Raw genomic sequence first — 27,990 nt, forward strand, 5'->3', positions numbered from 1 at the left:
TATCTTTCTCACTTTTTCACGTTTAACACTTTTATCTGGCACTGACTGCGCACCTGTCAATAATACCCGCAAGGGAAGTTAGACAGAATAAATATATTGTAATGACACCGATGAAATATTTGCGAATTGTCGGCTTTCACTTAACTCGATTCTGATCAGTTTGTTTGTTATACAAAATTGGTATACTGTAACCTGTTCAATGGAGGGTATTCATACATTTAAATATGGCTGCGCCCATGAGAAGCATGATGGAGAAGGTACTAAACAACAATTTTCACAAGTATGCGGTTCAGAGATCCGGAGACTTACAATTGCAGTCGTTTGTCAAAGTAATTGAGACGAACACACTGCTTCTGAAAAGGGTAAATATGATGATTAGTGCATTCCAGTTTCAAACTCAGGCCTTGACACGAACTTTTTTGACAGGGTACCCGGAGGGAACCCTACTTTCAACTTTTGGTGGCCCTCACCCAAACTAGGGAGTCCTCTTGTTTCAACACACAGCTACTCTCGGCGTAAGGGCAAATAAGTACAAGAAGCATACTTGTACACATTTTTATTTCCTATATTCATTTCTGTTGCCATTTAAAGCAGACCCATTAAAAGCTCATAACCTTGTCTTGTAAACTTTTGATATCATGTATTTCATCAATATCATCAGCATCGTCATCCTTGTCATAATCATCTTCAGCATTATCATCTTCAGCATTGCCCTTCGCCGCCAGAACTTAGCGTTTCGGAAGTTCTTATTATAAACTTTTAAGAAATAAAAGGTAATTACGCACATTCAGGGGTTTCACTGGCTCAACAAAACTTGTTGCAACTTTTTCGCGCCGTGAAAACTGTCGATTATTTCAACCTTATTAATAAGAACAATCATTTAAATAAACCTTACTACATAAATGTCATTGCCTTTATTATCACTTTAAAAAGTATATTATTACATAAAAAACAATAAGTACCTTCACAAGTCATACCTTCATAAGTCTTAATAAGCTTTATTTGTATATAAATACCATTTTTTTCAACTTGATAAACAACACGGATAACCAAAATAATATAACAATGTTAACTACAATGTATTAAACAGTATGCTGCCTAATGTTTCAAAATTAATTATTTAAACATAGAATCACACCAATTTACATCATTTGAAAGGGAAAAAGAAATATAAAACATCAGAAAGTAAATCATCTCACTTAATTTGTTAAACAGTTATATATGGTCATTTGGACATGTCATACATCAGTTTCTGTTGTTAAAACGTTTTCTGTTAGTGGTGGATGATTTCCAGGATCAATTAAATTATAATTGTTCACGCCTATTTCCTGACAGAAAGGCCCAGATAATTACCACCATCTATTCTAGTTGCCTGAAATAACATAAAGCATATTTTTTTTACAAACTATCAACAACAAACAAACACATTCATGTCACTATCTTTAAATGTCCGAATTTTAACATATCCGAAATATAGTGCACCAAGTGAACGATATACTTTTTATTTCAGAAATTGTTGGTATCTTAATCAAATTATATCCTTCCAAGGTCATTATAATACTGGAACTATTAAACAGAAATGCTCACAAATACCTGTAGAAAATAGTGTGTTTTTGTGGAGAAATTAAATGCTTTTGCCAGCCCGATCGCCTATGGTTTTGATTAAAGAAATAGCGGCTCTAATAATTATTATAATTACTGATCGTCGTGACAGTTTGTCCCAGTGTTACTTTTTGGGGGGCTCAATATCATAAAGGAGCCATTAATAATCCGATAATCCGATAATAACCCCCATAAAACTTGACAATAGCAGTAAAAACACCGTTTGTAACACTTACACGCTTCAGTGATTTCAATATACTCTCTGCACTGTAGGTCGCTTACATCGTCGAAAATCAATATTTACAACTGACAGTCGCGTTCTTCCGATTCGCAGTACATTTTCGGATAAGATTTGACCGATTTTTTTTAAACGCCGCTCTTTAAAAATTGGAGGCACTTTTAAAAAATCAAATGGTCAATCAAGACAAAGTGGTTCTATAAATTTAGGGTTCCCGGAGGACCACCCAGCTTGAAAGAACTGGTGGTCCTCGCCAAAATCTGGGGGCCTCGGGTCCCCGGACCACCGTTAGTGTCGAGGCCTGAAACTTAGATTTGGAACAGTAATTCGGATATGACAAGATTGGCGCTGAAAAATGTGGACAAGAAATTGTGTATTCCTCCTAATATAGCCCCCTCTCATAGCCAAATCCCAGGTTTTCCTTTTCAATATTGAGTGTATTCCCAGATGGTAAGGTGTGGACCCCAGTTGTGAAGTATTTCAGGGAATATTGTTGTGAAACAGAAATGTCACATGGCTAGAATATCCAAGATGGCCGTCCCCAAATTGCTAAGAATTGTTAAATCATACTGATGGAATGAAAAACATTATATAATCATGACAAACAATAAAAAAAGTAATGGTAGAATTGTCTAATCATATTGACCAAATGAAAAACATTATATAATCATGACAAACAAAAAAAGTAATGGTAGAATGCCCCAGACACCTAGCAATAGAAATGACCCCCACGAACATAGCTATAGCATTGTTGATGAAAATAAATGCTCTCTGTGTGACAATTATCTCGAAGAGAAACAAGCTAGTATGCAATGTGAACTTTGTGACAGTTGGTTTTGCTTGCTATGTGCTGAAGTAACACAAACTTTTTATGATGAGCTAAATAACGATAACCAAGGTGATAACTGTATCTGGTATTGTAATGGATGTAAAAAGGTAATACCGGGTGTGCGTAAAGTGCTGAATGTTGTGAGTGCCATGAAAAAGTCTCAGGATGAAATAAATAGCCGCCTTGAAATAATTGAAAGTAAGATTCAAGAGGTGGGCGCAAATTCTGAGTTAAGTATGGATTTTAAAGTTGATCAAGCCTTGTATGATCAGAGAGAACGTGATGAAAGAAAAAACAACATTATAATGTACAATATACCTGAATCAAATGCTCAGACAAACGAAGACCAGCAAACTGAAGATGACGTGAAAATCAGACAGGTATGTGAATTTGTTCAAAATCAAGAAAATTGTCAACCAATAAAGATTAAACAAACCAAGAGACTGGGTGAAATACAAAGAGGTCCAAAGGCCAGACATAGACCAATGAAAGTAGTCCTTGAAAGAGAATTGGAAAAAGTTAAATTCTTACGAAATGGTGAAAAACTGAAACATAGTGAATATAAGGTACATGTTACACCTGATTACACAAGAAGACAAAGGGAATTGAATAATAAAATGAAAAATGAGGTAGCAAAAAAGCGAGAACAGGATCCTTCGTTCACTTATCGTAAATTAAAGGATGAACTGTATGGAAGAAGTAGAATTGTTGGAAATTCGAATGATATGGAAGGTTCAGAAAATGGGTCAAATGAAATCCTATCGCAAAGAAGACAACCTAGAGCCAAGGTTCCAATACAAAGATCCCCATTCCTACTCAATATGAATCTCAACAGGGTGCAAAAAGAGAAACTCGTCAAAGTTATGCAGCGTCTAGTCAAAAAATTTCTAATCAAGGTGGAGCTTGCGGTGTCGGACCCCCTTCTGGTGGAGGGCATTCTAGTCAAGGTGGCGCTCGCAGTGCTGGACACCCTTTGGGAGGAGGGCACGGTCCAATGAGGGACCGTCGTTAAAATATGACTCTAAAACAGTTAATAGTTCTTGGTTTGCAGTTTAAAAAGTTAATTGTTCCAGTTTTGAACATGTAAATACGTTAAGTGAAAGTTCGGATAGTTCATCGGATGTTAAATTGTTTGAAATCCAAAAACATGTTGAAACTGAAAATCTTAATTTGGCTTTGAACGATGATGCAAGTAGCATTGGTAGCAACGAAAGTACTGTAAGTTCAAATGATCATAATGGTTCAAGCATTAACTCTGTGTCAAGTGATACTGAATTGTACATGGATTCTTCACATAATGACTCAAGTTCCACTGAAATGTATATGAATTCTTCCTCTCAAAATGTGTCAAACTCTAGTACAAACTTTAGTTTTGAAAAACAGGAAGGTTTAAAATGCTTATACACAAATGCGGACAGTATAAGCAATAAATGGTCTGAATTGGAAACACTTGTTTTTATTCACCAGCCTGACATTGTTGGACTCACAGAAGCGTTTCCTAAAAATTGTGACTCTTTTAATATTGAACATTTTGAACTACAGGGTTATCAGCAATTTGTTAATCCAAGATTCATTGGTATAAAATTCAGGGGAACACTTTTATTTATAAGAAATGGTATTGAAGCTGAAAGCTATGAAAAACTGAACTTAATTTCTAGTCAAGAGGCATGTTGGTGTGAAGTAAAGTTGAGCAAAAATGAAACTGTTCTTGTTGGTTTAGTTTATCGTTCGCCAAACTCGGGAAATTAAAATAATATTAAGCTGAACGAGCTAATGGTTGCTGTTGGAAATGAAAATCATGTGAAAAAAGTGGTAATGGGTGACTTTAATTATAAAGACATAAACTGGAATCATTGGGTATCGTCTGCACCTGAAACTCATATAAGCCATGAATTTATTGAATCAGTGAGAGATAGCTTCTTACACCAACATATTAACTTTCACACACTATTTAGAAATTCACAACAGCCCAGTATTTTGGACCTTGTATTTTCAAGTGATGAACTTTTGATAAATGAATTGAGACACTATTCTCCTATTGGTAAAAGTGACCACGTTGTGATTTCATTTATTATAGACTGTTGCAATCAGGTAAATAATGTTGAAAAAGAGACTTTTTTGTACGATAAAGGGAATTATGATGCATTAAATGAGGAATTGTCAAGTGTTAATTGGGAAGAAGAGGTCAGTGACAAAACTATAAACGAAAATTGGTCATCAATGAAAGAGATACTAGCGAAATGTGTAGAAAAGCATGTTCCTAAAAAGAGACATAAACCTCAAGTTACATCGAAAAAGAACAGACCACTATGGATGACTAAACTGGCTCTTAAAGCTTTAAGAAAAAAACATAGGTCATGGCAAAAGTATATGAATACTAGAGAACACATTCATTTTAAATATTATTGTAGGGACCGTAACACAGCTACACGTGCATGTAGACAAGCAAGAAATGACTTTGAAAATAAAATTTCGGAGGAAAACAATCCAAAAGCTTTTTACAAGTATGCAAATTCAAAGCGTAAAGTACAAGTAGGAATTTCTAATTTGAAAAAGACTAATGGCGGGTTTACTGAAAATGATAAAGAGAAGGCAGAAGAACTGAACTCATTTTTCAAAAGTGTGTTTGTTGTTGAAGATTTGGAAAATATTCCAGATGCAAATGACAGGAGTAAGGCCTAACAAAAAAATATGTTTGTTTCCACTTACATGGCCTAAAAAATTAGGGTAGGTAGGTAGGCAAATAATTTTATTTTTAAAAATATTTTTTTTTTAGAAAATGTCGTACATGGTGCATCTTCTTCTCATTTTTGCGTGTACAACTGTATGTTCAATAAATTTGATGATGTATGTAATGCTATATGGCTTTATTTAAATGCTTAAATGAAATAAAAACTTGCTGTTCATTAATTTTGCATGTGTTGCTTTCCTTATTCCCGAGTTTAATGTTGACTTCTGGCAACGGCTTTAATAGTCCATTTTATGACCAATAAAAGGCATAACTAAAGTCGCAGTAAGCTTGACCCTCAGTGTCTATAGGGATTCAGTGTTGTTATACGTTCTGTTCCTTTGGGATCATGGAGTATATACTATATTATTTATAATTTACAATATATTAAATAGCCCAAAAGCCGTGCAAGGGGGACGCGAGGGTGTTGCATGTAACATTATCACCATGAACAGACCCAATCAAACAGGGTGTGCTATTATATTTCTTGGATGCAGTTTATGCTTCCAAAGGACCACATTTTCAGATTATATTATGTACTGGTGTCGTGGGGTCTATCTACCAGGGCTAGCGCTGTCCCAAAATTTCTTTGAGCCAACCAGGTTTTTGTTTTTCGATGCGCGAAAACTGGTTTGGGTTTTGAAATCATTATATATACATTTACTATCAACTTGTTTATATTTCTTTTAATGACAACAAGGGCATATCACATATCATAATGTAACATACATTTTTCAATATAGAAATAATTAGTTTGGTAGTTGTCAAAGTACAAACATAAGTTATTTTATAGATGTACATTAAATAGGGGTGTCGATTGTTCCAAATTTGAAATCCTGAAAACTAGGCCGGGGATCTTGGAACTGCAGCCACATGAACCCAACAGGAAGAAAGGGCAGATACCCCACCCCATCCAGAGCCCTTACTAATTGTTCTTTTTTATAGTCTTTCCAATTGTATTTTCAGGTGAATACAATTCAAAATATTATAAACCACACAGTCCGTATCACCGCATGTGCATTCGTCGTTCTATTTTTTCTATAAAGAACTTCGAAAATAAATTATAATTGACGAAAAATAATGTATCCGAAATCAACAGTCCGAAAAATTGTACGCGTTTTCCACATTAAATAAAATGTGCATATCGTTTGACTGCAGACATTGCAAAACCTAGCAAATATACAATTTGGTTGACAAAATTGCTTTACAATAGCATTTTTAGTGGGTAAAAACAACTTAATTATCACCTTTTAATTTCAAACGATAATCGGCAGAAAGGTGTAACATCGTCGAAATAGAACTAATTATTTAATTATCATCCTTTAATTCAGATCGATAGTCAGGAGAAAGGTGTTAAGTAATCAGCTTAGAAATAAATTATTTATTGGTACGCTTCTTTTGATTTGTTAATCTTAAATACGACATTTGCCATCGGCCGCTATATTGTTGGCAGACGACAAGATCAACTGACTGTGTATTCCAAGTGTACAGTGTCTGCGCATGAATGACCCAATATTATGTGTGAGCAAACTCAATGCTGATTGGCCAGCTACCACGTGCGCTTCAATAACAATACAAATAATATGCGGATAACGTAGACAAGTTTATTGAGCGTCGCCAAAAAATACGCGTTCCGATTTTTTTCGAATTTTGGGCTAAAAAAGATTAGGACCGGCGGCAAAAAATTAGGTAGGGTCGGGCCACCGGAAACAAACAATTATTTTTGTTACGCCTAATGGTTTAAACATTGGTGAAATGTTGATTGATGAAAATAAAGTTATGAAATTACTAGAAAATTTGAATACCTTGAAATCCTATGGACCTGACCTTATTCATCCTAGAATTTTGAAAGAATGTAGAAGCAAACTAGTCGTTCCACTTACAATGATTTTTAAATTATCTTATGAAAGTGAAACTGTTGTTGAAGATTGGGAAACTGCACATGTGAAGGCATTGTTTAAGAAAGGTGCCAGAGATGAAGCTGGTAACCACAGACCCATAAGTTTGACTTGTATACCTTGCAAAATGATGGAAAAACTTGTTAGAGACTGTATAGTTTCTTACATGAACTCAAATAACATGTTTTCAAATTCTCAATTTGGTTTCCGTTCTTTACGTTCGTGTGCTCTACAACTTTTAGACGTAATGGAAAAATGGACTAATTGGATAGACGAGGGTAATAGTTTTGATTGTATTTATTATGATTTTAGCAAGGCATTTGATACAGTACCGCACACCCGATTGATGAAGAAATTAGAGTCTTATGGTCTAAATGGCAAAATTTTGAACTGGGTAAAAGCTTTTCTTACTAACAGGAAACAACAAGTTATTGTAAATAAAAGTGAATCTTAATGGTGCAATATTACCAGTGGCATACCACAAGGATGTGTTTTACTGCCAACGCTTTTCCTGATTTACATAAATGACATTGAGGACTTAATTGAAAGTACCATTAGACTTTTCGCAGACGATACAAAACTATTCAACTTTGCAAAATTAAAACAAGATACGGACCAAATTCAAAGAGACAATGACACAATATGTAAATGGAGTGACACTTGGCTTTTGAAATTTAACATTGAAAAATGTGGAGTATTGCATTTTGGAAAAAATAACCCAAACAAGACATATCTGCTTGGACAAGGATCTGAAAGAAAGGAAATTTCAAGTAAAATACAGGAAAGGGAGATTTAGGGATTATATTCAGTCCTGATTTAAAATTTAGAGAACATATGAACCAGTGTATAAATAAAGCGAACAGCAAGATAGGACTAATTAGAAGGACTTTTCTTCACATTACTACAAAACAACTAAGGAAATTATACAAGTCGTTAATCAGACCTCACTTGGAATATGGAAATATAATTTGGTACCCACGATTCAAGAAAGATATAGAAATTGTAGAACGAGTATAAAAACGTGCGACTAAATTAGTATACTATGTTAGACACTTACCATACATTGAAAGACTTAAAATATTGAAAATACCATCTTTGTCATATCGTCGTTTCCGTGGAGACATGATCGAAGTTTTTAAACTCTTGAATAAAAAAGAAGACATTGAATTTGACAGATTTTTTTTAATGAACAATACTACGACAAGGGGTCACTGTTTAAAACTCAAGAAGAAATCTTGTAGAAAGGACACCAGAAAAAACTTCTTTTCTCAGAGAGTGATAGATCCGTGGAATAATCTACCGGAATTCGTTGTTACAGCGCCATCCCTTAATACCTTTAAAAACAGATTGGATAAACACATGGGAGATAAAATGTACTCAGTTATACCGGAGACTACCTGGGTTAACGAACATGAGGGGGCTATTAGAAGCTGATCCAGCTTGCGGCCCTAACCAGATATGTATGTATGTATGTATGATAATGAGAATTTAAACAACAATTTGTTTCCTTATAAATGATTTTTAATCCTGTCCAACTCGCAACAAAGGTCTAATTGTTTTCATGCTTGTAAAAAGTGTTAAGTAAGAACTAGTACTTTAATGTACAGACTTAATTTTATTCTAACTATTCTGAAGTCTGTACGTATCCTAATTAATTTTTAATTTAGGGTGACGAGGGCAGTAATGACATTGTTGGCTACATTCACCAGTGTCTAAACAACTCCAAACAGCGGTGAGTTTTTAATTTGTATTTTCACAATTTTTATCCCCCACATTCAAAGTGTGGGGTACGGGAAATAGATTTGACAGTGTATGTGTTTCCAGCGGTATAGTACCAGAAAGGCCGTTAACCAAAAAGGCCTTCCCAAAGGGCCGCACCAAAAAGGCCGCATAAGTGAACCAAAAAGGCCTCATGGTATACCAGAAAAGCCATACAATATTTTGTATTATCATTGAATAGTTATGCTGATTATAATAATCATACATTGTATCTATTAAATAGTCATTACTTGTTTATTAGTCTACCTAAAAACCGTTAATTTTATAATCAAAGTCGGCAAAGATATCGCGAATTATCGCATACAGTATGAAGTGTTAGTTAGTCACAATATTTTTCGTTGAGTAATACTGTACAATAGATGTTTCAGTTTTTTAATTAAAAGCCGTTAATTTTGTAATCAAAGTCGGCATACTTATCGCCAATAAGCACGTAGGAATTATCCGTTTATGAAAATTTTATTTTTCTCTGAACTCTCTGTTTGCATCTAAAAGTGTAACCAATGAGTAATGAAGGTGTTGAAAACTTACGTGGCGGCCAAATATATATAAGATCCGTTCATGTGTCAAAGTTGTCTATAGTAGTTGCTTTGTTTTATTCATTATATTTGTAAGTATACCGTACTTTATTTTGCGTTTGAAATATAGTGTTTTTAAATCGTGTAAATTATACGAATTTCTTCACAAGTGTTAATTTGTTGTGTGTTGATAATGTGTGAGTGTTGTGGTATGAGCATTGTTATAATCGTAATGCATAGTCAATGTCGTCAAAAAGTAGCATACACAATATATAGTGTACAACGTTATTCTTGATTACTATGTTAAACAATAAAATAAATAAAATAAATATACGCATATGGATTAGTGACTTCTAAAAGACAAATATTTATGATATTAAACACATATAATAAAGTACATAATATATCATTATATATTATTAATTTCCTCTTAAACTATTTTTTTGCATTTTTTAAAATATAAGAAGTTGAAAGTACAAAAACAACTCGCTAATCAGACCGGGTATCAAAGTGTCAAAGGTCATTCACAGTTTGCGGCATCTGTTTTGATAACGGATTAGTAAAACGCCCACATATGGTGTAAAATGACACTTATTGACACCTATTGATAATTACTTGTGCATTTAAAAATAGTTTCTTAACTTTTAACGATATAAAACTTGCTACATTAAATTCGGAAGACTTAAACCGAAAGAAATAAAAATGCTTTATTCTATGTGATATTATAAACAATTATAACAGATTGTCTATATTATTACGCATTTCAGTAGCATTAAAATATATTAAGCAAAGTTTATAATGTATTTTTTATTAGCCGACTGCATTAGAATGTCAAATTTATTTAACGTTGGCCACCTTCATAAATATCGTTTTAAATATTTCTTTCTAATTTTTCTATACAGAGGACAAACAAGTACAAAGTGACACTCGTTTTCTATAGCGCGTCCGTTGCAAAACTTACATTTTCTATTTTCGCGTAGTATCTGACTATAACGACCGCGTTCGATCTTTAATTTATGTGACAAGTATGAGGCGAAAAAAGTTCATACATGTTTTATGTCATACTCCATTTTGATTTAATAGATAATAGAATTCACATGATAAACAATATTATTATGTAATTAAAATTAATTGAAATTATGTATATTTTGTAATAAAGATAATAAAAAACTTCATACATGTTTGATGTCGTACTCAATTTTCAATTAATTAATATTATGTATATTTTGTAATAAAGAATTTGAATTTTGGTAAGGCCTTTTTGGTATTCAGCCTTTTAGGTATGTGGTCTTTTGTGTTTTTTGCCTTTCTGGACCTAAACCAGAGATTTGAAACCTATAATAACAATAATTGCTTTAAGGCCCTTTTGGTTCATTTTTTGGCCTTTTTGGTATGCTTTAGGGCCTTTTTGGTAAGGCCTTTTTGGTATTCGGCCTTTTTGGTATGCGGCCTTTTTGGTTTTCGGCCTTTCTGGACCTAAACCTTTCCAGCTATCAGGTGAATATGTAACCAGGTAGGATTTCCAAAAATTCTATTAGAGAAGAAAGCTTATCTATCTTTGACCACTATGACCAGTTTACATAGTTGACTGACTTTTAATACCAGCTCATAATATCAGCTCAATCAGGTGGCCATTGTGACCAATTACCACAGTTGATTGATTTAAAAACCTGTTCAGCCAGTTGATTTTTCATTCTTGTTTGTAAATTAGATTTTCTTTGTGTTCTGGACTGTCGAAGTGGCAGGATTCAGGTTTTGCTTGACTTGCAGTATTTATCTACATTAATTTATTGTACTTTTTTATCAGTTTTAACCACCAAGAGTCAGTGAGAAGCAGGGAGACAGACAGACAGACTTATGTAAAAGTCCAAACCACATTTGGGCTTTAAAAGTGCTGACCCAGTCTATATTCAGGGGTTTCACTGGCCCCAAAAAAGTTGTCACCACTTTTTTGTGACGTAAAAACCGTCGGTTAACAGCGATTTTCCTTGTCCAATTGGGAAAAGTACCTGTAACGGTCCAATTGGGAAAAATTGAGTCGTGAAAACCTCAAAATTGGGAAAAAATCGAGTCGTGAAATCCTTAAATTGGGAAAATCACGTAGTGAAGTTTGGGTCTTATTGAATACATCATACAGTTCATACTTTATTGAACATACCCATTAAAAGAATCATTTGCAGGCATGCCTTAATGACCATTAAGTAATTAAGTTGAAATAAATAACAAAATATTATAAAGAACACACAAAATCAATTACAAGTTGTTTTAATCTCTTGTTAAGCAATGTCTCTGTCTTTCATTTTTTTGAAAATTTCAACAATCTTTGATGTTTGACCATCTATCAGTTGCTGGCATACCTCTCTGCACAGCATCATTAGTGCTGTCAATGTGTCGTGTGATAGACGGTCCCGATTGTTTGTGCAAAGATTGTTCATTAGACTGAACACCCTTTCCACAGAGGCAAGGTTACAAACCGACATAAAACAGTACGCTGGCTGCCTGACAAAAGAACCGGAAACAGAAACGACACTATTGATTGCACGCGCTGAATAATAAAACCCCAAATTAATCGAGCGCGTGGTTACACACAACTATACGGTTTTCTTTGTTCGCTCGCCGAAAGTTGGGTTTTGTTACGAAAATTTCGGTCGTTTTGAGAAAAAATCGGACGTCGATTGGGATTTTTTCAGATGCCGATTTAGGAATTTGGGAATTTTTGCTTGATTGGGAAAGTACCGTTTACCGGTACTTTATAAAGAAGGAGGAAAATCGCTGGTTAATCTGACCTTATTAATAATGACAATCATTTAATAAACCTTACAACTAAATTAATGTCATTGACTACAGTACAGGTACCGTGTACTTAAACAAACACCACTCGCTGCGGTGTTCATCTCACTGTGTTCCCTTACCAATATGAACTTTGTGATGGGTGTTCAGATCAAATGCCGTTTGCCATAAGGCGAACACCGTGAATCACCATGGACCCATAATATCAACCGCAGTGTTCATCGTGTTCTCAAAAAATAAAATAATTGAAAATAAACGTATTGTATTGATCCCCTTCATTTAAAAGTGATAATGAATAATGTATTTCACATCCATGCCACAGTGTTATCTGTCTTTTTAAATGCCGCTTATAAAAGAAAACTGTGTTCGCACCTAGTTGTAGGATACTGCACCTTGAGGAGTGATAAGTGCGTGTTTGATTACGCAATTAACAGTTCGAAGCCACAAAGAACTCATAACTGATTGTAGTAATCGTATTATCCTGAGTCTCTGGATTACCCGATACTTACGTGTCAACTGTCTGAATCGCATACATGCTACTTCTCCCATCTTTATCCATTACTCGCTAATCCCATATATGCCCGATTTCCATTTTAAAAAGCAAATTTCTGGTGTGTAATATAGACGATAAGAGTGCTCAAAAATGTCAATAACACAAACGTTTGGAATTTTCGAAAGTATCAAATGAATTTCGGCATATGATTCTATTTACCGATAAAGATTTGATGAAATAAGCGCCCAATCAGAACAGTTGTATTCCAACATGCTTAAATCACCTGACACGGTTTGCATGCGTCGTGTACAGCTATTTTCGGTTACAACTTCTACATGAAATAAATGCATTTCTTTGTCCTGATAAAAAGCGCGCGAAAATTGGCGTTGGTGTATTTATTTGTAAATAAACATTTCGTAGCGGGTGCTACATTGAGATAATTTAATTTCCATTAAAATTTTCGCTGTGAATTTCAACTAAACAACCAGGGTATCTCGCGAATTATTTTGCATTGACCTTTCCTCTTTATAAAATATAATTTAAACACGCTGTATTGTTACCGTTATGCTGTTTCAGTTTCTTCATTATTGCACACAAATGTCTTAACATACTGATGTAGTACATAAATTCGGACAGTCCTTAAAGTCAGACACAAGTAAATAAATGATTTAATACTCACTTGATTTCTTTGAAACTCGATATTTTTTGTTAAAAATGGCAATTGCATTGATTATCAACATAAGAGTTAATAGTATTGATCGTCTACACGCTTTATTTACGTTTCCGACTTTACGTACTGTCCGAATTTAAGTACGCATACATATGCACATACATGTTATATCAACATGTAGTATATGATTTTTTTTGTACATTTAAAACGTTTGAATGACCCTCGCAGGCAGGTGTTTACGGTGACTGCGCAGCATCGCGGTGATCACGGGTGTTCCCGTAAACGATAGCGTGCAATCGCGGCGATTTCAGGTGTTCGGCAAACACCGCGGTCAGTAGCGTGTCCGTCCCCCGCAAAATGTCACCCATCGGGAAAAGTGAACACCGCGGACAGGCGTTTTTGTGTAAGTACACGGTGCCTGTACTGTATAGTATTACTTTGTATTACTATGATTTCCTATAATTACACAAATTACTAGAAGTTACCTTATAAGTCTTAATATCCTTTATTTTTAACTTTGTTCCATATAATAAACAACACAGATGACCAAAATAATCAAATAATGTTAACATTACTGTTACAGTAGGCGGCATAAATATCTCAGATGTATTAATTCAAACATAAAACCACAGAACTTAAGAAAAGAATTCTAATTGATTTAGCCGATATCTATTTTATAAAACTTTATTTCAAATCACTAAGCAAAGAATTGTTGACAGTTTCATATGGCAGCGAAAATATATGACAATATGAAAATAACCTTTACTTGAAGAGCGCTTGATCCTCCATCCAAACAAGATCTGTATTTGTTGAAATAACAACTGTCTGTCCTTATTCATTTTAATTTCATCATGATTGAGGACAGACAGCGTTTAAAGGTTCTGAAATCAAATCCAAAAATATATTACGTTTTACCATGCCATAGATTAACCGAGTTTTGAAATGAAGGTAACCGCATGTCCGCATTCACAAATATACTTTTTTTTCATTCCCAAAGAATTCAGAAGATTTAAAATAAATAATGCTGATTTTGATTTTAACTGACAGTGTTTGTGTCCAGCCAAGCGTGAAACATGCTGTTACGTTAAGATAATCAGTTCCACAAGATTTCATTCTCATCTGAACAAAGGGGCCATTAGCGATCTGATAACAATCAATGGCCAGGGGGCTTGTTTGTATGAAGTCTGAATAAATATGCTCTAGTAATGCAACAGATCAGATTTCATGCTATAAAGTTTAGCTCCGACTACAATTATAGTGTCAGTAATGAAATTCGTCACTTTGAAAAAGCGAAACCATTGATATTGAATACAATATTAGTGAAATAAACTGTTGTCATCTATACTGATTGCAAAGAACTATTGACAAATGAATACAACCATATAGACAGTATATTACACACAGCACCTCACAAATATATTAACCAATACATGAACTTTTCTCCATATTTTGGTTTATTTTTTGTTGTTTACATTACCAGATTTATGGCCTTAAAAAAGAAACTTAAGGTGCATGTTACTTGAAAGAAATGTTGACACTTTACCATCATGGGAACTTAGAAACTTGGGCATTCTGGTGCATTTCAATTGTTTTGTGGGACATAAGTGTTGTTGTAGCACAAGAGCAGAATGTTGTTTGTATCCAACAGACACATGACTTGTTTCCATGGGAATAAGTATGGTGAAGATTTCCAGTCTTAATGTTTTCAAAATTAAATACTTAGCCCATTCAGGCTTTAACGAAGCAAATCATAATCCTGGGGCTCATTGAGTGTTTCTAGTTCTTAGTTTTACAAATCATAATCAACTGAATTATATTGTTTTACCAGTTATCAAGTATCTTTTTTTTCTTTACATGTTGATATAGATGATATGAATATCTATCTGGGGAGGCGAAATTATTTGTCGGTATTTTCCCTAAGCATTAAAGGAAAAGTGAAAATGTGACAGAATTTGCTATAAAATTGATTTACAGACAAGTTGTAAATACCTTTTTTAAAAAAATGGAGATTTTGCAAACACTGTCTAAGGTAGACTAGAGTTATTATAAATGTGCTTTATAAACATGGATCATAAATATTAATTACAATTATACAAATATTTTTCAGAAAAGAAATTAAAAACAACAACCACAAAAAACTAACAAAAAACAATAGTACAAGCTCATGCAGGCCAGTGTCTACAAAGCTACAAGCACACGAAAGCACTAGCCCTAGACTCAAGGCTTAAGTTGTAGTGGGTTTGTTCGAAGAATATTAATCAGGCTAGATATTGCGTTTATTACTACTACTAGAACTTAATATATAATGTCTTGAACTCAATATGCAAAATGTAGAATGATCCCTGCAGTGTTCCAATTATCTGGATAGTCATGATTTTATGTTTCTTCAGATATGAGGGTTTGATGCTGCTTAGTGTTCTAGTTAAACAGAGCTCTACAGCTGTATTCCAGAAGAATGCAGTCACTTGGCTGAAGTTGCTACTTAATATTTTGCAGGTAAAATATTTAGATGTTGAACAAGATTGTGATACAGTCCATTTTAAAGAGATCTAAACTAAGAATTTTAGCAGAGTAGCCCATACTTATTCCTAGTGTACTTTTTAAAAAGAATGCATAGGATGTTGTTGTTTTTTAATGTACACAAACAGAACCAGTGCTTTTTTCCTTCTTTAGCTAGGGCCTTATATATTAAGTCCCCTTCCTCAAGAAAAAGGCCCCTTCCCCTGATAGAATTTCTTTAAAATGATGAAATTTTCCCCAAAATTCAAGCTTATTGTGAGACATGTATTTCCCTTATTCTGTTTTGTTGATAAGTTTTCCTCCCAAAATGGAAGGCCAGACCCTTAACCCAAATCAATAAAAAAGCCCTTCCAGAACACATTTTAGGGGCATTGCTTATGGGCTCATGCTAATTTATATCCTTGATGTAATCTTAAACAGACCTTAAGGAACATATGAAAGATTGTTAAAATAGTGTTATATAATAACAAACTAAATTGAATAATAAAAACCACTAAATTAATCTTTTGGACTACCTGGGGTTTGTATACAGTTCTTAGGCTTAGATCATGATATTAAAGAAAAATATTTGTATAAAAAGTGAAATGACTTTAAAAAACAACAACAATCACTGCCATTTGAAACTTTCCAGATATTGTTTAATATTATTGTAGAGTTCATTTTTGCAAACTGTAGCATTCATAATTAGTCCATTGCTACAGAAACAGTCTATTTAATCTCAAGACAGTTATCAAATTTAGCAGTTTTCTTTTCTAAAGCTAGCCAACATTGTAGAATAATAACTTTAGAACACAAAATGTTACCAGTCTGCATATATGCCTGCATCATGCAAAATGCCATATGAGGCCAGGGTAGCTTTAAACCAGCATTTGGGAAGTCAGGTCAGCAGGCAAGGTTTTGTTGTCTAATTAACAGGCTAGAGTGCTTGCATGCGCCTGCTGGAATGGAGCTTTGCTTGCCACATATGGCATAAAACCAATGTTCATATGTGCTAAATTTGACCTCTGTAAATATGCATAGCCAAATACAGAGTGTGGTGTGGTTCACATTTACAGGGTCACTGCCCAGTGCTAGTGCACAAAGCCTGTTGTAAGTTGCTGTCACAGGTAATCTATCATTCAGACAGCTTCTCTGATGTCTCAAGGGAGGTAACCAGCTCATTCATCCCACAGTTGTTGCCCTTGTTGCTTTCCTGTGAACCTAGGGTGAGTAAGAGAGTACGCAGTTTGTGCATTTTTAGCATATGTTCAATATGAGCTTTTGTGAACATCATTTGTTTGTTGTGTGTCATCTGTTGCCTGTCGTCAACATTTACCTTGTGACCACTACCAATGCAATCTTGGCCAAGTTTAAAACTGGGTCATGTGGGGTCAAAAATAGGTCTTTAGAAACAATTAAAGAAAAAACTGAACACTGTTGTAGTTTACATTTTTTACCCAATCATCATGAAACTTATTCAGAACGTTTGCTCCAATCATGCAGAGTTCAAAAACGGTTTCGGTTATGGTAGTTGAAAAACTTGGTTGCCAGGGTGCAGTGCTTATTATGTTTATGGCAAAACCTTTTGACATTCCAGGGCCCTCGAGCTGCATTTTTTACCACCTAATATTGGTGGCTTTCCCCATCAACAATTGTTTTTGTTTTTCCCCAAATGTTTGGGAAAAATTCCCCCTAGGAAAAAAAAACACGGAAAAGCTGTAACACTGTAAGTGTTTTCTAGCCTCATGGATATGGCAGTAGATGGGAAATATGTTTCTCGCTCCTGCATGATTTAACAACTACACTGTTGCCAGTGGATAAAATGTCTCATAATGCAAATTCATAAAATAAACTTGATAAAAAAACGATTTCAATGTACAACAAATTGATCTTTTTTTCAAACGAACAGCATAAGCTTATAGTAATGATCCACATTATAAAAACCAAACAGAAGTACAGGCATCGGCATCATCAGATAACTTTGATGACAAGTCAATGGAAAATTAGCATGTTGAACTTATAAAAATGGTCACTTGCCATAAATAAACGACCATATATGTGTGTAAAATGGGAGAGAAATACTTCTGGAGTAACAGGAATTTCAACTCTTTATTATATTGACATTCAAAATTAAGTGTAATTTGAGTGTTAAAGTCAAATATGCTAAATTATAAAAATAAAGCAATGATTATAGTGCAAACATGTACAAATATAGTAATGAGAGAGTAAGTAGAAAAATCCCCCATAAAAGGGAAACGGTGCGAACATTTCCCCTCATAAGGGATGTGGATATCTTCCCCTGATTGCCAGAGAGGGCCCTGCATTCTTAAACTCACATTTTTTCCCAGTTTTTTTGAAACTTGCTTTGAACATTTGTTCTAATGAAATCTTGGATATTTGGCTATATTGAAATCTTTTGAAAGTAAAAACATCACATTTTTTTGGTCCAATCTGCATGAAGCTTGCTAACGACATCTAATAATATTTCATCCCAATTCTGTGGTTTCCTGAACATCACAAATCTTCTGAGAACTGTTAAGTTCCTTTCTCGTCTGAGGGAGTTCCAAGGCCTATAGCCTTCTTGTTTTTATGCATCCACTGAGTTGTAGGCATTAAGCCTTTACCACTTACATACATATTTACACTCATTTGAAGTCCCTCAGAAAGTTAAATTTAATTAAAAGCCTTTCTTACTAGATCCACATTTTAAAGGTTTCAGTTCAAACCCTTAGATACTGATGAGCAGCAAACAGCATTAAAACCTGAACAGACTGCGAGTTACTCACAGGCTGTTCTGGTTTTATGCTGTTTGCACACTTTCACTTTGCTTCTTAGTGGGAAAGGGTTAAGCATTTCAATTGTCTTTGTCTAAACAGTCATACATACGCACTGGAGCTTTTGTGTTCAACCCCTCATAATGGGCTGGTTTGTTCTCTCTTAAACTATAAAGCTGCTTGATTGATTTCATATTTAGATTTTGTAAAGGAAGAAATTTTCGCTTCAACTGGTTTGGGCAGAATTATGTTCCTTTGTATAATTTTCCACTTAAAAGCTTGTGGTTTTAATGCTACTTTTAATAGCTGAGTGGATCTTGCTAAAAGTTACACAGCTTAATGACCTTAATGTTGAGTTGATCATAAAGACAGGAATTTTAGCTGCAACCCAATTTATCTGAATTGTGCCTTATTGTGGCCCTTTGTTGTGTTTCCAATATTTAATATAGCCTACACATTTTGTGTACTGATTTCCTCTTGAAATTGTTGATTGTTTTCATTCAAACTTAAAAAGCTGAATGGCCTGAATTTGTAATTGATCATAAAGAACGTGCACTGGAACAGTTTTGCAGATCTATTTGCCTTTGATTTTTGTCCTCTGTAGAATAAATAGTTATTAGTGGTTTGAACTACGTATGTCCAAACATGTATTGTGGATGCATAATTGTTGTTTGTGGCAATTTATAGTTTATTATTTGCATGCTAATGGACATGTTCCTTGCAATTTATTTACATTGCATATGAATGTATTATTATGTATTCATTAACTCTCGAAACACTATGATGAATATAAAACAGTGTAGTTTTAGCAGTAGTAAACTAATGCTTCTATATCAAATAAAAACTTTCAAATAAGGACATACAATGAAAATAAACTTTGATAGATTTGACAAACTTTGTAATTCCTGATAACGGCCGGAGCTGGTGTTCATTTTAAAGTGTTTCTTATATGAGACTCGTTAAGGGAAAACTGGACTTAATGCATATGGGTAAAGTGTTGTCCCACATTAGCATATGTAGTTCATACAGACTGATAAGAGACAACAGCTGCGGCTTTTATGGACTTGTTTGTTTTGATGTATCTTCTAAAAGAAAAAACAATCTAGGCGGAAAATGTCATCCCTTATTAACCTGTGCAGACTGCAGAGGCTAGTCTGGGATAACTCTTTACGCACATGCATTAAGCCCAGTTTTCCCACAACAAGGATTATTTTATCTATAGTGTCTGTCAGCTGCCCTGACATGTGTGAGCACGTGTATCAGGAAGTACCCTGGGCCAGTGGGGCCATTCAAAGGAAAGCTTCAAACCCTAGTGGAGCAAGAATTAGCCAATGGAAAGAATTATGCGGTAGGACAAGTAGGCACAAAAGTTCTGGTAGATGCTTAGTCTATTTGAATTTTTGTACTAATAAATGCAATTCTCTCTAAATTTCGGTTTTGAGCATTTTAAACCTTTGATGCCATATATTTTAATTCATTTTATTAGCTGGACTATTATATATGAAATATATATAGTGGAGCTATCCTACTCATCCCGGCGTGAGCGTCTGCGTCTGCTATGTTAAAGTTTTCGTACTGCCCCAAATATTTTCTTTGTCCCTTGACATATTGCTTTCATATTTTGCATACTTGTTAACCAACATGACCCCAACCTATAAACAAGAGCAGACAACTCTATCAAGCATTTTGTCATAATTATGGCCCCTTTTCCACTTAGAATATGTAGCAAATGTTAAAGTGTTCGTACTGCCCCATTTATTTTCATTGTCCCTTGACATATTGCTTTTATATTTTGCATACTTGTTTACCAACATCACCCCAACCTGTAAACAAGAGCAGACAACTCTATCAAGCATTTTGTCATAATTATTGCCCCTTTTATACGTAGAATATGCATATTATTGATAAATCTATGTTAAAGTTTGCGTACTACCCCAAATATTTCCTATATCCTTTGACATATTGCTTTTATATGTTGCATACAGAGCTACAGATAAGCTTTTTAGGGTAATTGGGTAATACTCTTCAAAATAAGAATGAATTGGGTAATGGAAAACGTGATTGGGTATCCAAAAGTATGATACCCGCTCATATAAAAAAATAATTGGGTATTTGTACCAAAACAAACAAGTGAATATAATAATTGCATTAAAACATGAATTTAGCTTCTCAAAACCTTACCTACATAAAGTCACTGTTATGTATTCAATTGCAGTATAGGTTGTTCCATCTTTCTGCTACCAGATTCAACAATCTGAAGCCAATGGAATTTCTCATCCCACTCATCGAATGTGTTTCTAATTGTTTTTGTTCCAATATGGGCCAGTTTTTTCGTTTTGGAAACATAACACACCCCATCTAAGGGGGCTGGAATGGTGTTTGGATAGTATAATTTAGTGTATTTTGACTGAAAATGCCCAAAACCAAAATTAAATATAATAATAGTAACACGGGTTTCAACTCATTTGTTTTATTTTCTGACAGCCATCAATTAGAGTCCGGTTGCATTGCCAAAATATAATACAAATAAACCACTTTGGCATTTACACGTAGCTAAGACATAGCTCTATCAATAAACAATAACAACTTTTAGCACAAGGCACTGAAAATCTTATTTTGGAGAACTAGGGTTAGGGTTAGGGTTACTATTATAATATTAAAAATTATTTTTTGGCATTTTCGGTCTTAACACACATTATTATACCATCCCCAACACCGTTCCAGCGCCCTGTTCATCCCATCAACAAGTTCATCTAAAATACTTCTGCAGATGTCCACGGAACAAAACATGGAGTTAATAATGTCATTAACTATGTCCTTTGCAATTGTTTTAGATTTAGATTTATGTAACACGACGAAGGAATCTATACGTTTTTTTTTATTTTTTGCGGAACTTTTCGCTGCCTCGAGACACCATTTTGTTTGACTCGCATGTGTTATCATCTAAACGATTGGTAAATACGTTACCAGATTAAACAAGCGCTTGTCGATTAAGACTCGAGTCAAAACGGCCAAAACAAAACAGGATTTTTAATTACGCATAGAAGGCGGCTCGAATTGGGTATTGGCGATTTTTTTTGCGTACCGGTACGCACAGATTTTGAAAAAAAATGCGTATCCACCTATTTTTGAATACGCAGCTTATCTGTAGCTCTGGTTGCATACTTGTTTACCAACATGACCCCAACCTATAAACAAGAGCAGACCACTGTATCAAGCATTTTGACATAATTATGGCCCCTTTTACACTTAGATAATTGAACATTTTGCTTAAATTGCCATAACTTCTTTATTTATGATCACATTTCAGTGCTCCAGCTAGGCCTTAATCGAAGGGCGCCGCGCCCTGCCCTCCCGAACCTCCGCCGTGCCCCCCCCCCCCCCCCCCCCCCCCCCCCCAAAAAAAAATATTTTCCTTTTTTTATTTTTGAAAGATCATCTAATAAATTATTGAATATGAACAATTTCTCCATGATGGCTTACGTTATACTGTCAATCACTCGAATAGTCGAGTGCGCTGTCCCCTGACAGCTCTTGTTTATTGATAGTTTTATTTTTGTTTTTCTGACTGTGTGTGTTTGTAAACTTATTGCAATATATTACAATAGAATGATCTTACATGAGAGCAAATTCTGTTCATTTTTAAGATAGTCACACAGTTATTGTTGGCACTGAGAAGTGATCTTTTACAGTATTTCTAAAGTGTATATTTCCTGCACAGTGAAATATTTGCCATATAAATTGAAATACTGTTCAGTACTCTTTTTTTTGCTTCAGGAGCTCTATGAGTGTTTTGCACTGCTAACAAGCTGTGGTTCCGGTGGTAACCTTGGGGTTAAACACACAGAGGCCTGGTCAGAACTAGCGGAGTGGGTGTTGGCCAGTTTACATGAGACCCTCAGTTGCATGTACAGTGATAAGAATATGGGTAGGTCATCAAGTGGGTCAAATGTCTGTATGAGTAATACAAGTTCAAAATGCAAGTTTTATGCACTGTTTGTATATTACTATTATTTTTATATTACTGAAATTGTCTTACTTTCTTTTAAATATGCAAATTACGTACCCGAACATCCTTTTTTCAGAACTTCTTTTTTTGTCACATTATGAAACGTCAAATAATGAAAAGATTTATTATACTTTTATTATATCCCCATGACTGGAAGGTATAAAGTAATCACTTTTCAAGTAAGTTTGTCAGTCTATGACTTATGTCATGAAAACACAAATCCTTGAGGCCATTGTTTCCCACATTCATATTTCCTGTCATTTCTGTAGTAAATATAGTGGCCCAACATAAATCCTAGGGACATTGGCTGTATTATAAGCCCCTGATAATTGTTATCCAGGATTGTACAACTCCTTAACGCTTTCCCGCTCAGAAGCAAAGAGAAAATGGCTGTGTGCAACCAGCATAAAACCAGACCAGCCGGTGAGTAACTTGCAGTCCTGAAATGGCTGTGTGCAACCAGCATAAAACCAGACCAGCCGGTGAGTAACTTGCAGTCCTAAAATGGCTGTATGCAACCAGCATAAAACCAGACCAGCCGGTGAGTAACTTGCAGTCCTAAAATGGCTATAGGCAACCAGCATAAAACCAGACCAGCCAGTGAGTAACTTGCAGTCCTAAAATGGCTATAGGCAACCAGCATAAAACCAGACCAGCCGGTGAGTAACTTGCAGTCCTAAAATGGCTATAGGCAACCAGCATAAAACCAGACCAGCCGGTGAGTAACTTGCAGTCCTAAAATGGCTATATGCAGCCAGCATAAAACCAGACCAGCCGGTGAGTAACTTGCAGTCCTAAAATGGCTATATGCAACCAGCATAAAACCAGACCAGCCGGTGAGTAACTTGCAGTCCTAAAATGGCTATATGCAACCAGCATAAAACCAGACCAGCCAGTGAGTAACTTGCAGTCCTAAAATGGCTATATGCAACCAGCATAAAACCAGACCAGCCTGTGAGTAACTTGCAGTCCTAAAATGGCTATAGGCAACCAGCATAAAACCAGACCAGCCAGTGAGTAACTTGCAGTCCTAAAATGGCTAAAGGCAACCAGCATAAAACCAGACCAGCCAGTGAGTAACTTGCAGTCCTAAAATGGCTATAGGCAACCAGCATAAAACCAGACCAGCCGGTGAGTAACTTGCAGTCCTAAAATGGCTATATGCAACCAGTATAAAACCAGACCAGCCGGTGAGTAACTTGCAGTCCTAAAATGGCTATATGCAACCAGCATAAAACCAGACCAGCCGGTGAGTAACTTGCAGTCCTAAAATGGCTATATGCAACCAGCATAAAACCAGACCAGCCGGTGAGTAACTTGCAGTCCTAAAATGGCTATAGGCAACCAGTATAAAACCAGACCAGCCGGTGAGTAACTTGCAGTCCTAAAATGGCTATATGCAACTAGCATAAAACCAGACCAGCCCGTGAGTAACTTGCAGTCCTAAAATGGCTATAGGCAACCAGCATAAAACCAGACCAGCCGGTGAGCAACTTGCAGTCCTAAAATGGCTATATGCAACCAGCATAAAACCAGACCAGCCGGTGAGTAACTTGCAGTCCTAAAATGGCTAAAGGCAACCAGCATAAAACCAGACCAGCCGTTGAGTAACTTGCAGTCCTAAAATGGCTATATGCAACCAGCATAAAACCAGACCAGCCCGTGAGTAACTTGCAGTCCTAAAATGGCTATATGCAACCAGCATAAAACCAGACCAGCCGGTGAGTAACTTGCAGTCCTAAAATGGCTATAGGCAACCAGCATAAAACCAGACCAGCCGGTGAGTAACTTGCAGTCCTAAAATGGCTATATGCAACCAGCATAAAACCAGACCAGCCGGTGAGTAACTTGCAGTCCTAAAATGGCTATAGGCAACCAGCATAAAACCAGACCAGCCGTTGAGTAACTTGCAGTCCTAAAATGGCTATAGGCAACCAGCATAAAACCAGACCAGCCGGTGAGTAACTTGCAGTCCTAAAATGACTATAGGCAACCAGCATTAAACCAGACCAGCCAGTGAGTAACTTGCAGTCCTAAAATGGCTATATGCAACCAGCATAAAACCAGACCAGCCAGTGAGTAACTTGCAGTCCTAAAATGGCTATAGGCAATCAGCATAAAACCAGAACAGCCAGTGAGTAACTTGCAGTCCTAAAATGGCTATAGGCAACCAGCATAAAACCAGAACAGCCAGCCAATATCTTGCAGTCTGTTCAGGTTTTATGCTGTTAGCTGCTTATTTGAATTTTTTGGTTGGAAATGCAGCCTTTAAAACTTGAATATAGCAAGAAAAATCGTTAGTATTATTTGATCTTCTAAGGGACTACAAAAGCGTCAAAAAAAGTGTGTCTGAGTGGAAAAGGGTTAAAATATGTTATCATTTCTTATGATTTTTTGCCAGCTTTAATTGTGACAATATTCTGCAGGCTCAGGAAGCAGTTGCACCTGGAAACCACTTGCAGGATTACCTCCCATTGATTTCAGTCACAATGACAGAGTTGTGACCCTTGTCAAAAGGTGGTGTTCCCTCACCAAGTGTATGCAAGCTTTACTAAGGTATAGTTATTACACTACATTAATATTTCATTTAATGTAGGCAAGGCGCCAAATTATCCAACACAGAAAATGTGAGTTCCTATTATCATTGGGATTTTCTCTTTTTTGTTTAATGAAAAGAGGTTCAAGAATGTTAAGAGTTTGTTGATACATGTATATATTGAAAAGGAATTTTAATAAAATAAAACAACTTGAATATCTTTTCTTTTAAAGTATCTTGAATGTATAAGCATCAATCAATGATCTCTTAATATTCTTGAACCTGTTATATTTATATATAATATATGTTTAGACAAATTGTATGATAAAATTGAAGCGACAACATGTTCAAGATTGAGAAAAATGTCTTTAAATTTGAATTTAATGATTTGATTTTCTTTATCAGAATTTCAATACAAATGATTTTCAATGACACTTTGTTCATTATTCATTTAGTTCAGTCTTGTTCATTGTATAGAGGACTTCAATGCTGTGGCAAGAGTGCCAGCCGATGACATCTGAACATCATATTCCACTGCCTGTCTGTCGACACTAATATGTTGGTAGGTGCTACACTTTTCTACAGATATTCAAGTTTGTGGTAAGAGTTCTAAAAACTTGCCTTAAATCTAAAGGCAGTGTTGTTATTAATTTTGCACTTTGAAGAAAAGATGAAAACGAACAATACTATGGAATATCAAAAACAAAATGGGGTAACTTTCATACTTAATAACATTATACCTTAGTCAGATACAATTTATAATCCTTACTGTTCCTGGACCCTATTATATCAGTAATTTTATTAAGTATGTGTTCTTACAGACATAATACAATATCAGTTTACTGATACTCTGAAAGCCAGAGATCGCTGTTGCTTAGTGGATATGGTTTCCACCTAGCGACTGGGTGGTCATGGGTTCCGGTCTGTTGTCAAGCTAAACTAAATACATGTAGGTTTAAAATAAAATAAACCCACACATGTACTATTTTCTATATTGCAGTATCTTACCATTCACTATGTGCTGCTTACAGATGAGCCGCCCAACTAGTGAGAGGTCGCTACTGGCCAGCTTCAGTCAGGACGTGCACATACATGCTCTATACTTGCTTCAGCAGCTCATCACGCTGTAAGTGTTGCCATGGTTACCCAGTGCAGTCACGTAACCATGGAAAAGTAATTAATTATGGTCTGATAGTAACCTTGTGCAAAACGATCACAGAGGGCAGTTATTTTACCATTGTTGCCAAATGTAGAACCTACCATGGTAACTTAATGAAATTATTTTATCAAGGTGACCTTATGTGAAACTTACCATGGATACCTAGTGCAATCGTATATACATGGATACATTGTGTGATCATGTTACCATGGATACGTAGTGTAACCATTGACTGCTATTGAAATCATTTAACCATTGATACATAGTGCAGTAATGTTACCATGTATACCTAGGACAACCATGTAGCCATGGATACCTAGAGCAGTTATTCACCATGATATACCTAGTGAATTCATGTTACTATGATTACCTAGTGCAGTCATGTAACTATGGCTGACTAGTGCAGTCATGTAACTACCGGTATGATTACCTAGTGCAGTCATGTAACTACTGGTATGATTACCTAGTGCAGTAATGTAACCATGTATACCTAGTCAATTCATGTAACTATGATTACCTAGTGCAGTCATGTAACTATGGCTAACTAGTGCAGTCATGTAACTACCGGTATGATTACCTATTGCAGTCATGTAACTATGATTACCTAGTGCATTCATGTTACTATGTGTAACTAGTGCAGCCATGTACCTATGATTACCTAGTGCAGTCATGTAACTATGTGTAACTAGTGCAGCCATGTACCTATGATTACCTAGTGCAGTCATGTAACTATATGTAACTAGTGCAGCCATGTAACTATGATTACCTAGTGCAGTCATGTAACTATGTGTAACAAGTGCAGCCATGTAACTATGATTACCTAGTGCAGTCATGTAACTATGGCTAATTAGTGTAGTCAGGTAACTACTGGTATGATTACCTAGTGCAGTCATGTTACTATGGCTAACTGGTGCAGTCATGTAACTATGGCTACCTAGTGAAATCATGCAACTATGGATACAAAGTGCAATTATGTAACCATGGATACCTAGTGAAATTATATAACCATGTATACCTAGTGCAATCATGTAACCATGTATACCTAGTGCAATCACATAACAGTAGATACCGTGTGTAATCATGTAACTATGATAAATACCTTTAGCAATCATGTATACATTTGTACATAGCGCAGTAATATAAACATGGTTACCTCATATAATCATGTTATCTTTCCTTGGTGTGAGTTGCTATCTATCAGCAACAGTCTTATCTTGAATTAATAGAAAAAGATGATGACATAGAATATGTATTTGAATTAAAATAATTTCATATTCAATTTGTATGTATGTACCAGTAATACCAAAGTGATTTGTAAAGGCTTGCAATCATATAGTGTACAATTCGGGTACCCTTGGGATTTAAAAAATACAATGCATGTAACATGGTCTCTTGCATGATGTTTCTCTTGTTGTAGCTGTGGCAGGAACCTGATCCCCAGGGGGTGATGATAGTTAGTGTCCTGACCCAG

The 27,990-nt window shown here is 35.4% G+C and overlaps 2 protein-coding genes across 3 annotated transcripts in view; both read left to right on the plus strand.

The window, feature by feature from the left end:
- Positions 1-27,990, plus strand: part of LOC127833659 (proline-, glutamic acid- and leucine-rich protein 1-like) — a 105,277-nt gene that overhangs the window by 50,283 nt on the left and 27,004 nt on the right. The gene's annotated exons all lie outside the window — the stretch shown is intronic.
- Positions 213-27,975, plus strand: LOC127833662 (proline-, glutamic acid- and leucine-rich protein 1-like). The gene is made up of 11 exons (XM_052359062.1): positions 213-362; positions 8,963-9,027; positions 15,933-16,038; positions 17,118-17,267; positions 20,038-20,163; positions 22,593-22,743; positions 23,165-23,247; positions 25,251-25,380; positions 25,838-25,922; positions 26,392-26,486; positions 27,937-27,975. The coding sequence occupies exons 1-8, from the start codon at positions 225-227 to the stop codon at positions 25,326-25,328; spliced, it is 897 nt and encodes a 298-aa protein (XP_052215022.1). The 5' UTR covers positions 213-224; the 3' UTR covers positions 25,329-25,380; positions 25,838-25,922; positions 26,392-26,486; positions 27,937-27,975.

Source organism: Dreissena polymorpha, chromosome 6 (genome assembly GCF_020536995.1).
Source record: "Dreissena polymorpha isolate Duluth1 chromosome 6, UMN_Dpol_1.0, whole genome shotgun sequence".
Classification (NCBI taxonomy): domain Eukaryota; kingdom Metazoa; phylum Mollusca; class Bivalvia; order Myida; family Dreissenidae; genus Dreissena; species Dreissena polymorpha.

Coding starts and splice junctions, on each gene's coding strand:
- LOC127833662 (XM_052359062.1), top strand. CDS start 225: ATGGCTGCGCCCATGAGAAGCATGATGGAGAAGGTACTAAACAACAAT. Junction 17,268..20,037: donor TGCTTTCCTGTGAACCTAGG/GTGAGTAAGAGA, acceptor TTTTATCTATAG/TGTCTGTCAGCTGCCCTGAC. Junction 22,744..23,164: donor GTACAGTGATAAGAATATGG/GTAGGTCATCAA, acceptor ATTGTTATCCAG/GATTGTACAACTCCTTAACG.